Consider the following 12824-nt stretch of genomic DNA (forward strand, 5'->3'; position numbering starts at 1 on the left):
CACTGCTATTTATTAGATAACAAAAAAGAGAAGATGAAGAAGTGTATTTTTTCAGAAAGTTATGCATGGGAAAGATGCAAACAGGACACGTGGAATACGTTTCTTACATTGGGGACAAGAATTGGACAAATACTTCAGTGTTTTGTCTGCATTTAGTAAGAAATTGCCTGCCTATGAAGACATTTTTGTCACTACTGTCAAACACAACTTTTGAACTTTTACATTTGTGATGTCAATATACTGATGCCGTTTCATTTTGTCTTAAGTCCAAATGGCACCATTTTTTGTTAAATAAATTTTAGTGATTGAAGTTTTCACAAATTCTGAACTGAAGAGGAAGTAGATCAGGCCAGGTGAAAACAACTAATAAAGATGGTGTGTTTGAGTTTGATAGTTTAATAGCAAGAAAATAGACCTCACTGGAGGCCTTGGACTTAATTTTGTTGCAAGGCTTTTGATGAAGAGCACATAGTGTCTACTTCTCCTGGCTCTCCCTTTTTTTTTTTTTTTTTTCAGGGGTTCCATATTTTTAGTGATTTTCTGTCATGTGTTTTATAACTTGATTTGTTCAGCTTACATTTAAAAGTTTCATGTTGATCCTGGCTCTTATTTCCAAATTGATCAACCTATGTCATACTATCTTGCTGTTATTTTAACATTCCCTTGTATATCCTCATAGTGTGTATTTAACAAATGTTTTGTTCACAAAATTGTGTGTTCTGTTGGGTCTTGCCAAAGGATAATTTCTATCTCAGTTTGAGCAGGAAAAAAAAGATTATCTATCTGTCCATCTGACCACCCAGTGTCTCGCTGTGTTTACAAGCTTTTTCTTAGGAATACTGCAGCCATAAAAGTGTCCTCATTTCATGTTGAATTGGGTCAGATGGTCATTTAGTCTTGTAAATAGGTAATATTTCACAATTTTATTCCTGTAGTATTTCTGTAAATGTCAGTGTATTTCATTATTCCAATATATTTATTTTTTGAACCTACATAAATCAAAGCTTTCATGTTCAGACAGCTGGTTTCGTTTGCTTTTCCTTAAAAATAATCGTCTATGGCATGTCTTTAATCTCTAAATAAACTATAAATAGGATCCTTGTGCACCTGCTCTCTATTTTCACAACCCAGCCACACAGGTGGAAACCTGTTACAGAGAGCAGTGGTGGTTCAATAACCCGCTCTATTTTAGAGGCAGGCTGACCTTTTAAACGCCTGAGAATATCTGTTGTTTCCTTTCCTCCTTTTAACCGTGGCCATGGTGATAAGAGGACAATGTGTGCGTCTCTGTGTGTACGTACCAACGTGTGTTAGCTAACACTGTTTATTTCCTCCTGCCTACCAAACACTAACCAAATACAGGTAATTGAATGACAGTGTGCCCACTTTGTGACTGTTTGTGTTGACTTATCTGTAAATGTGTTTGCAGAGCACTTACAGGGCTGCTTGAGGAAGTTGCTGTGAGATTTTGGATGTGATGAAGTTAGATTTGACTAAATAGTGGAATTAAATTGCCTCAGTTGAATTTTATTTTTGGCTTACCTTTTTTTTTAGATATGGGCATTTTCTTCAAATTTTTAAAGCTTTCAAATACAAAAATCAATCTGTTCCTTGTTTTTATCGGTAAATATAAATGTTGCAGATAAGTCCAGAAACACATTGTGTGACATTAGCCAGGGAATTGGCTCTCTCCTTTATCTGTGTTTCCTTCTCCCACACAGGAATGTTAATGGTGGCTTTGTGATGGCTTCAGTTATCCTGTGTGACTGACTGACAGGCTGACTGGCAGCTCTCAAAGAGACCCTTAATGGGAAGGTAGCATTAGCCAAGAAACTTCTAGGCTTAGAAGAATGAGGGAGCCTCTGAGGGTAAATCGGAGTTCAGTTGGTGCTTGTTCCATTAAACTATTTATGCAGCGTCTCCATTCTTTGCTTTGATACCAGCTGGTTTGTTGGTAGCAAGTAAGCATGTTTACTAGCAAGCTAATAGCATGCTAACAGCAGTTTAGCCTGAAGATGGGCACATAAGGCCTAAAGAACAAAGAGGTTCACCATGATATCCTAGGTTTCAGTTACTACTAAACACACTGCCATAATTATAAGACGCTTAATAGTTCAAAAAAAAAAGCTAACTATCACAATGATACAATTTTAACTCAAGCTAATAACATGCTAACAACAATTAGCTTAAGGAGGAAAAGAGAAAAGGCTAGTATGATATCTGATTAAAAGGCTCATTAACAGTTAAAGGACAGTTCAGACTACACGTTTTTTTTTGGCCGTTCATGACAGAACCATGTCAGACTATACAACAAAAATCTTCCCCCGTCTTGGCCAACAACATGTCCACTCTACAGGAGTGGTCCTGACCGCTCGCCGTATGCTGAAGTCACCACTGTCTCCACGACTGAGTGCAAGTTCACAGGTTGGTGGGGGGGCGGGTCAAAGAGGGTCTTTTGCTCTACAACAGATGCACTCTATGTGATTGTAGCGGTCTTTGCTTATAAAAAAAAGGGAAATAAGAAACAATTATGGGTTGGATTATGGATAATAATTATGGATGTATCAAGAGATGGACAATATGGACCGGCTCTCTTTCAGATAGGACTTAAAGTTTAAGGTGTTAAGGTGTAATGCATGTGATAACATAAATAAAATAAAATAAAATTTACACATTAGTGTTAGGGAACAAAAGGGAATAAGAAGTAGTTAATCTTGTAAATAATAATGCAAAGATTTGGAGCAAATGTTCTCCTGTTATTAGACGTTAGGGTTCACGTCACTAACGTCAGGTCAGGATGTCAAACTAGATGACGATGTAAGAAAAATTCTGACATGCTGGTCTTGGTAAATCGTGGTCGTGGGGTGTCTTGGATGCGTCATTAATTATGTCACACTACAAGACCATTTGTTGTTCCCGACGCTCTAAATCGGGCCCGAGTTTTGACAACGAGCTGCGACTTTGCAGTCATGCTAAAATCTGGCTGAATTCATGTAGTCTGAGCCGGCCTTAACGCATATCCAGAACTATAAAGCTTTTACCTTATCCATAGAAACATAAACTGTCACAATAGCATACCACAGAGCTAGCTTTTCCAACAAAAGCTTACCTTTGTTGGCAAAAAAGTCCATGTAAGTAGGTATATGTGCTCTATCCTTGTATAAAGGAGTCTAATAATGTCAAGCTTTTCAAACTGTCCTTTGCAGGTATTTTGTAATATCAAAGCTAAAAGTATGATTTAGTCTTCATCCATGACCTGAAGGCTGACGCTAACAGCTACATAAGCTAAAGCTTTACTCTCTCTGTGTTGTTGTGGTATTTGAGTCCTGGAGGCGTCTCTCAGAAGTAAGCTGTGATCTGTTAGGGCTTGCTGTTATGCAGCACCACCAAATGTCCATGGAAACCTTGCATTATTGAACAAAACAGATCACAAGTGACTGGAGCATGCTACCTACTCTCTTTATATAAAAATACCTGTTTTATATTTTGTGTTTTACCTTAAAAACTTGGAAGAGCTTCTTTAAAGTGTAACATTCCAGTTATCCGTTGTAAATACCAGGGTAGACTCGTCCTTTATCATCTAAAGTCTCTCTTTTGTTATCTAATTTTTGTAATTTCAAAGGGATAATGCAGGAACAATATCATGGAAGGCTTAAAACATTAAAACATTATAAACTTAATTCCCAAATGGATGCAGTTTTGATTATTTTCAAGTTTTACACAAATAAAATGGACATTTGAGTAGCAAAAGACAATAAAGACATTTTGTGTTTCTTTGTCACTCTACAGCTGACAGAGGTGTGTGTGTATGTGGGTGTGTGTGGGTGTGTGTGTGTGTGTGTGTGTGTGTGTGTGGGGGGGGGGTTACTTTACTGCTGTTTCCTTCAATAGTATGCACTAACTAAACTCACTAGGATAGTGTTGTCCCAAATCACACACTGCTGTTTTGCACTTACTGAAAATAACAATGGAATCCCGGTCACATGCTCTTTCAAAACTGTAATGAAGCCTCCCACCACTAGTAGTCGCTGTAGCTTCAGTTAATGGTTGCTGCCGTCCTGCAAGAGCTAGCTGCTTACTTTAGCCATACTCTACTCATCACACCAGCCTCACATATACCCACTGGCGCAGACTCTTTGATGATGTTTTTGGAGCATTTAGACTAGTCTGTTCAACACAATTTAAATGCACTTTTAGTCAAACAGGGAAATAGCTGGCTGGGAAATTTCTTACTTGCTAGCATTCCAACAGTACCAAATCTGCCATATGACCAATTTGTTGTTTTGTTTAGGGTGGTAAATGTCTATTATTCCACACTCGTCTTGGGTGGTTCTGAGTGTGCCAGTAGTACAATGCATTTTAGCATTCTTCTCAGTATGAATGAACTTTGAACACTCAAAATATTAATAATTTACACAAGTATGTGATTTGGAGCACACATGTAATGAGCTAGCTAGCTTGGTGTCCTTTTTAAAATTCATTTAGTTTTGTTGTGTGAGCAAAATTCTAAACGAATCTCCAAAATGAGCATGAAAAGGTTATTGGCTCTTTGTCCGACAAATCGTGCATTCCATTGGGCTTGTGTTTTTCTTTGTTCACAAGAGAAAACCATATGAACATTGGCATTTATGCTGCCATTAGCTAGCGGCAATGTTTTCATACGGTTACCACTTGAACGCCAAGCCTTTACTGTATATAACTTTACAACACAACTTCAACTTTAGTTTAATGAGCTATATTTGGGGTCAGCATTAAACCCTTGGTTTGGTTTGATTATATAGTCAGGACTACAGCTTTGCAAGTAAAGACAGTGTAATTATCAGCTTCTCTTTAGTTTTGTAATATTCAATATTCAAAATCAACTTTTATGCATGCAGTAATACCCACAGCATCTGAGTTAACAGCTGCTTCTGCCACTTGTTGTTTCGTAGGTTACCTGTCCAAAGTGTTGAGGAACTACACGGAACAGGCCTGTGACGGAGACTTCCTGTCTGTTCGCTGTCCGCCCCGCACTACTATCACTGTCCAATCAGCTTTTTACGGAAGGAAAGGAGCCTCAGACCCAAAGCAGTGCCCGCAGACGTACCAGGCCCTCCTAAGATCTTATAACGCTCAGGAGGATGACCGATATTGCTCTGTGTCCACAGCACTACAGGTAAATAGTGACACACGTGTGTTATACTAGAAAATAGCAGTTTGGGTTTCTTTTCTTCTGTTTCTAAACAACTAGAGGTTTTCAAAGCTTTTCTGCAGGTTTTCATAGCCCATCTTCAGTGTCCCCATGTGTGCCAGACCCAAATCTGATTTCTTTTTTGGCACTCTTCCCCGGTTCATCCCACTCTCCAGACACATGGACACCCCCAGTTTTAGGCTGCAGACCCTCCAGAGAGAAACAGTCCTGTAAAATGCTCAAATTGGCCAGGGGTTATATGGAGGACCACTGATTATGTAATGCTTTGTGAGGATGTTTTCCGGCAAATTACACTCTCTAAAGAGGAAGCCGGCTTGTATGTTCCCGTGACACAAAGCGATTTCATGGGGTCTTTGCCTTTGCATCCTCTCCTAAATTGGGATGTGGCTGGACCAGAACCCCCGCTCTGCAGCACCAATACAAACACACACAAACACATCCTGTTCAGCATTCATTGGGCTGTTTGGTGTATTCTTAGCCAGTCTGCCTTCTAGCGTTGAACACCCTCCGTTGCCATAATAGCCGGGACAGCTATGAATGCACGAACACAGAGAGAGCATTGTGCTGAAGTGAGAGAATGACTGACTGCTGTGCCACCCACATCAGTACAACCCTGAGGAATCCCATTGTACCACCTGTTCATCACCCTTATCCTGCTAATGTTATAGTATTATTAACTTTGTCTAAAAATGCATCATTCAGGATGATCTTCCAGAAGAAACTGTTTTTTTCTTTAATTAACTGCTACCATAAACTTACTTTGAGGATTTTGCAGTAGATTAAAGAAGTTTTTCCTGACTTCCAACAGGGAGGCACCTGTTGCAGAGGGGGTGGCAGGGCAAAGTGTTTGGAAGTGTAAATCACTTTGTCTGACACCTGCCCTCCCAGCAGCAGTTTCAGACTGAAAACAACATCCAGTTGAATACAGCGCAAAGACAAGATATTTAATGTTGATTCTAATAAACGCTATTGTTCTTTTGGACGTATACACACAGTCTGGTTTTAATTCTTGCAACATGTTCCAAGAAGTTGGGACAGAAAACCTGCTTTACCACAGTATTCATCGTTTCTCCATCACCACTGTAAGTGTAAGATACTAACTGTTGAGGCATTAAGAGTGGAATTCTTCCCCATTCTGGTTTGATGTACTTCTTAAGATGCTCAAGAGTGTTGGGTTTCCATTTAGAATGAATGATACAGGCGTGCATCAGTTTTAGGCATCTAGGGTACCAAGGATTCATAACAGAGCCCAATGTGCCACAACCCAGGCTGGAGGACACACCTGTGTTCCTTGGCAGCCAAGGTCAAGTTCGAAGGCATCTTTTTTTATTCCTAATATGGGAACTAATACACCCGGAAAACACTGGCAGTTTTCAGGCCTTTGCATGGAGCTCAGGAAAATCACGACCCATTGTAAAGTTAATCTGTGATTGCCAGATTAACAACCTTAATAATGACCACTCTTTTAAAAGCAACAACAGATGAATTGTATTTATGAATGCTGTAGTACAATAGAGCATTTTCAAAATGTACATCCCTTTTCTTAAAACAGAATTACCTTTTCATGGTAATATAAACTATGTGAACTAAACTATTAGGAAGGTAATGTACTTCATAGTTAAGCCGCAATGTGCACAAACATCAGGATACCATGGAATAAGGCAGGAGGAACTAATAAAAGCTATAAAGGATAGTAATTAAATAATTCCAACATAAAAGGAAATATAGGCAAAAAATAGGTTAATTGAGGCAAAAATGGGATAAAGCAGCAAACATGGGCCAATAGAGGAGAAATTGTGCAAAAATGTGTGGAAAAATTGTGAGCATTTAAAAACAGTGGCAAAAATGTATTACAAATGACAAAAAATGGGTTAAAAGTGGCAATAAGGGGCAAAAACAGGTGGCTAAAGTAGTGAAAAGGATTATAAAAATAGCAAAAAATGGCTCAAAGTGGAAAAAACAAGTGTTATGAGGAAGCAAATGTGGCAAAATGTGGCACCACATCTGCACCTTACTTCAGTCTCAATTTTTAGCCCAAACATGCCTCAAAGTTCTGCGCAGTACTGCACATTTTCAATGGGATACAGGTCTGGTCTGCGTGCGGGCCTGTCTAGGTTTGAAGCCATGCTGTTTTAAGTCATGCAGAGTGTAACAAGTATGGGCATCCCAAAAAAAGTATATGTTGCTTAAAAATCTATATGTACCTCTCAAAATAGTGCCTTCACAGATGTGCAAGTAACCCATGCCATGGACACTAATATACCCCCCCCCCATCACAGATGCTGGCTTCTGAGCTCTGTGTTAATAACGATCTGGATGGTCCTTTTTCTCCTTAGCCCAGAGAATTCAATACATTATTTATAAAAACTATGAGGAGGAGACTTTTCCTCTTTAGGTCAGTCGGTCTCAGTAGGTCTCAGACTTGTGTCTGAATTGTGCATTGAGAAAAATTGTTCATAAACTTTTGTCCACATAGTCTTTCAAAAAGGGAAGAAGCTCCCAGTTGGTACTTGTTTCTCTGCCAGTTGAGTTCATACATTATAAGTGTTTCACCTGCATTTTAAACCTATAGAGTTTATGTTAAGGTGGTGCCAACAAGTACTGTTTCCTGAGCACAGCATGTTTGTTTTTGTGCAGCCAACAGTCCAGAAACCCATTAGATTAACACCAACATAAACAAGAGGGAAACTGTGTAAACTTACATCTGAGAAGCTTACGTAAATTCGATAATACAAATTAGTGCCTGTGGATTTCCTGTCAAGTAGTAGTTAGTTAAATGACTAATTGTTACACTGATCCCAGTAATCCTTGCATTGCAAATCTGTTTGCAGCATTAAGCGTTAAAGCACTTTTAATGGACCCCAGTGAGCAGGCTGATTGGCTCTGAAGTTTGTCCTTTTTCAGTCACGCTACAAGCATTATGTTCCTTTAAAGGCTTCTCAAACGGAGACAAATATAACCTTGTATGAACGCAAAGGACATAACTTTTGACCACAACTTTTATTAGCATCTTCTCCTGCCAGCACTTCACTAAATTTTAAGAATCAAGTAGGGATGAAATGATGTTGAACATCAGGAAATTGTGACTGAGATGTTAAAACTCAATATATACTATACTTTAATATATGTTTAATGTGCATTTGGGGATATACACAGACATCCCTTATTTTCTCCTCTTTATTCCACCAACTATTAAAACAAGAAACCTCTCCTTTAATGTTAAATTCAGTAAAACCCTAGACAGAATCCACTCAGCCATTCTTCCAATGGATTTCGGTCCAGGAGACTGTATTGTGTAGGAATGTGCTCACCTGTGCTGCAGCCGGCTAAAGCAGATGAAACCAGAGATGCAAAAGGATGCCAGGAAATGAGTGGACTGGAGCTTTACGGAGATTTCTTTCTCCTGTTCTCTTATTTCTCTTACCTGCTCCTCTCCTGCGTATATTCTCAGGGCCATAAGCAGCCTGTTTGAAGTGGTTTTAGGTTTGCATGCCGTTGCTTTCGCCATCGTCAGCTTATTGTTCTTAGTCTAAACCTCTCTTTGGTCTTCTCCCGCTCTCTGCCACTTTTTCTCCTCTTTAGAAAATGCTGGACGAGTGCCAGGACAGAAGGAGCTGTCAAGTCCTTGTCAACAGCCGCGTGTTTGGGACGGACCAGTGTCCCGGCAGCAGTAAATACCTCATTGTCTGGTACAAATGCAGACCGAGTAAGTCTCTCAAGGCCTAAAATACTCACTATGACACACATTTATGTTTCTGTCTGTTCTAGCACTCTTTTTCAGTTGCCTTTTCTCACTGAATTTGCTAAAAAAAAAATCTTTATTCTCTAGGATGGTGCAAGTGGAAATTTCGTAGGGTAACTGAACTTCAGAGTTTCAGCTGTGGTTGATCTACCCTTAAATTTAAAAAAATGCCCTTAAACATTATGGATAGAGCCAGGAGGAGGGAGGGATAAAGCACAACCTGCCACACCTTCCCATAGTCCCCATTAGACACAGCAGCATGCAGTCTATGCTGCTTTTGCAGCTTTATTTGCCCCTATGTCACAACCATTCAAGGTAGACTTACCATGAGCTACCTGAGTGTGAAACAATGGTGCATGCTCTAGTAATTTACATCCAATGGAACACAATTGTGTTTATACAACTAGTTGAAGTCAAAAAATTGCCCAGAAAACAGTAAAAATTCCACTTTTTATTAAAAACTGGATCACAGCTGCAGTGGGTAAATTGTGTGAAGTTGATATACAGAATGGAGCTAACATTAGCAGCACTGCTGCCTTAGATTCTCTTTGCAGGTTAACGTCCACATTCATGTGCTGCATATTGTTACTCAGCGCTTTGGTTTTACGAGCTGAAGCAGCAATACTGCAAAACCGTGTGTATGAAGGCAATCTGACAGCTTAATACAACAGCAGGAGGGAAAGGGTGGTGCCATGAAAGCCACCTGTTGAGTGAAAGAAGAACGTGGAGAAGAGTATGGATGCATTATACAGGGGATGTCCCCAAATGATGACTCAGTGAAGCATTTTAGGATTTTATTAATAAAACAAACATATTTATAATTTTTTCCATGGCACCAGATTCAAACCAGTATACCCAAGAAGTCTACTGAGAAGTATCAAGGACAATTGGAGGAACCGTTCGGCTTAAAATTTGAGACAGACACACAGACACATTCCAATTATAGTAGTAAGATGAGAATATGTGAGTATGAGCTTACATAGCCTACATACAAACGTATACCCATTTTTCAGATCAGAAGAGTGCTAAACTTTACTGTTCCAATAAGATGCTAACAGTGCTATCAGTCCACTGTTGTTTATATAAGATTAAAGAGCATTGTGTTAGCTGCACTCAAGCACAGCTGCTGGGGCAATGAGTGGTAGGCAACAGTGTTACAGTTTAGATGGAGCATTTGACCCTGATTGTGGGCCTGAACTGATTATAATAGGGGTGATCTTAGTTAGCTGGCCAAACAGTTTAATTCACAGATCAAATTAGTGGCGCAAGATTTACAAGTCGGTCAGAGTAATTACCTAACATTTTTTGATAAACAGAGGCCTGAAATCCTGATCAAATCCTCTTTTACAACTGTAGCCTCCTGCCAGTAACTTCAGTAAATGGCCACCTTCCTGTCAGAGCTTTCCCTGGCACTTTGCAGGATGTAAACATGAGAAGCTTAGCGGTTAGCATGTTGTACAAACAGCACGGTATGACAATTTTTGAACCAGAAAATGGAAATAAAGTTGAATGTAGGTTGTTGAGGGTAATATTCATGAATAACTACTAGGGCGGTTGACTGAGCTAAGGACTTGGACTGGGAATCTGAAGGTTGCTGGTTCAAGTCTGCCACTTCCCTCCTCGAGCACTGTCAAAGTGCCCTTGAGCAAGGCACTAAACCCCGCAACAGCTCCTGACAGTGCTCAGCGAGAGAAGCAAGGCCATCACGCTGACATCTTTCCATCAATGCATGTCCATGAGGAATCCTGTTTGTGCATGTCTGCGTATAAATCAGCCTATGTGTGTGAAATATGTTCAACAATGGAGTGCAAACTGTGAATTTCCTTTCAGGGATAATAAAGTATGTCTTCCTTTTCTCTAACTGAAGTGAAAAGAGGCGATGTATCAAAGCACAATATTATTCTGTAAAGAGGAACAAAGGCTTGTGGAGCTAGCCGCTAATGTTAGCCACGCTCAATACATGGTACATCAGTCTCACATCAAACCTGCTGACACAATGACCTTGTGATGAATTTGATTATTTTCAAAGTATTTTCTCCTCTTTAGACTTGTCAGTTGAATATAGTTTAAATGTGATGAGAGCTGGAACCAGGTTTGTAACTCAGCCATAAATAAAATTCAGCTGCAGTAGCTAGGTTTCAACCTGTAGAGGGCAGTCATTATACACATACATTTCTAACAAAAAAGGTGAATTCAAATACTTAGCTCTCAAATGTTGAGGTTTAGTTACTCTTTAAAAACTACATTGCTCGTGTTTGTTATAATGAAGGAATAAGTTACATGAGCAAGTTTGGACTTGTTGACAAGCCAGCCAAATCAGCGAGTGTTTCAATTTACTCTCTGAACCACTTCCTCCCACCATCTACCTATGCTGAATGAGGCCTTAATAGTGTTGATATGAGTTTTTTTCCTGCTGCTGTCCTTTTTGCTGTCCTGCTTCATATAAAAGAAAAAAAAAAACCTCTTGCGTGCCTCTGCCTTTATCCCTCTTCTTCTCTCTCTGCATGAGTCAGGAAGCTAAGAGTATCACTCTAGAGGGGAGCCACAGCAGAGCAGTAATCCCACCCAGATTCTGGTCTCCATTCATGGCTCAGTGCTGTGCTGAGCCCAGCTGCATTGAGCTGTGCAGCGGTTCACAGCAGAGTGACCAGAAGTGGGCATTTAATCCACTGATCCCCCTGCCCTCCCAGCTTTTTCTCTTTCTCCACCACACCCCAGGGCCAATCAACAGCTCTTTGTTCACTGTCACTTAACCAATGACTTCTCAGGGGAGGAGAGAAAGGCTGCATGGGGTGTTAGTGAGGTGCATCGGGCAGGTGTCACTGCCTCTGAAAGGAGAGGTGGATAGAGGATAGAGGAAGTGGAGGAGAGAGAAAACAGGAGTGAGTCCGTCAGCAGGAGATATAACAAAACCAGTCCTGTCCTTTTTTTCTGCATTCCTGTTCCACTCCCCACATGGACGTATGAGCTGCTGCTGTTGTGTTTTTATTTGCTGGTCAGTGGAGCTGCTCTGGCTGTCACAGGTCACTGTGGCTGGATGTGTGTGAGGAATTCTTCTGCATGGCTCTACATGTCGACCAAGCAACTCCACCTCTCCTTCTGCCTGTTTACAGCCAGTACGTCAGGCCTATTTCTGTGCTTGTTTGAAGCTGCTCTCTGGAAGCTGGATCATATCATATTCAGCAACTGATAATTTGAGTTCATATGAAAATTTTACTACTTTTAATTTACTTGGTTCATTTATTTCAAAGGATATGTTTACATTACAAACAGTGTTTACCAGCTGAGGTAGTCACAGTTCATATTTGTAGTAATGTAAAGTTTATTTTGGGCTTTATATTGCCTATACAAAGTATTTAACCCCTTGGATGTTTTACCCTCTTATTGATTTTATAAATTAATCATGTCAATACCAAAAAAAAACCCCAAATCCTCTTTAATATCAAAGTGACAACAGATTTCTACAAAGTAATGTCAATTAAACAAAAATAGGTAATGTTAAATAAGTGATGACATGTATATTCACCCCTTTGAAGGGACTGGCCTAATTCAGCAGAGGCCCAGCCAATTAGTGCCAGTAGTCACAATAAGTGAAATGGGGATCACCTGAGTGCAGTGAGTGTGTCTCAAGTGATTATAGTATAAAGACACCTGTGTCTGGAAGGTCCAGTCACTGGTTAATGAGTATTCCTGGCTACCATTACACCATAAAGTCAAAAGGACACTCCAAACAACTCAGAGAAAAGGTTATTGAAAAGTATAATTCAGGGGATGGAAACAAAAAAAGATTGCAAGGCAATGAACATCCTCTGGAGTTCAGCTAAATCAATCATCAAGAAATGGAAGGAATATGGCACATGTGTTAATCTGTCTAGATGTTGATGGTGGTGA

At 39.9% G+C, this 12824-nt stretch overlaps 1 protein-coding gene across 1 annotated transcript in view; it reads left to right on the plus strand.

Moving 5' to 3' along the window:
* The window catches only part of LOC121521960 (protein eva-1 homolog A), a 142059-nt gene that overhangs the window by 30718 nt on the left and 98517 nt on the right, over nt 1-12824 (plus strand). The window contains exons 2-3 of the mRNA XM_041806178.1: nt 4932-5155; nt 8774-8897. Coding sequence (XP_041662112.1) covers nt 4932-5155; nt 8774-8897 — 348 coding nt within the window. The remainder of the gene's footprint in view (nt 1-4931; nt 5156-8773; nt 8898-12824) is intronic.

This window comes from Cheilinus undulatus, linkage group 14, assembly GCF_018320785.1.
Source record: "Cheilinus undulatus linkage group 14, ASM1832078v1, whole genome shotgun sequence".
NCBI lineage: Eukaryota > Metazoa > Chordata > Actinopteri > Labriformes > Labridae > Cheilinus > Cheilinus undulatus.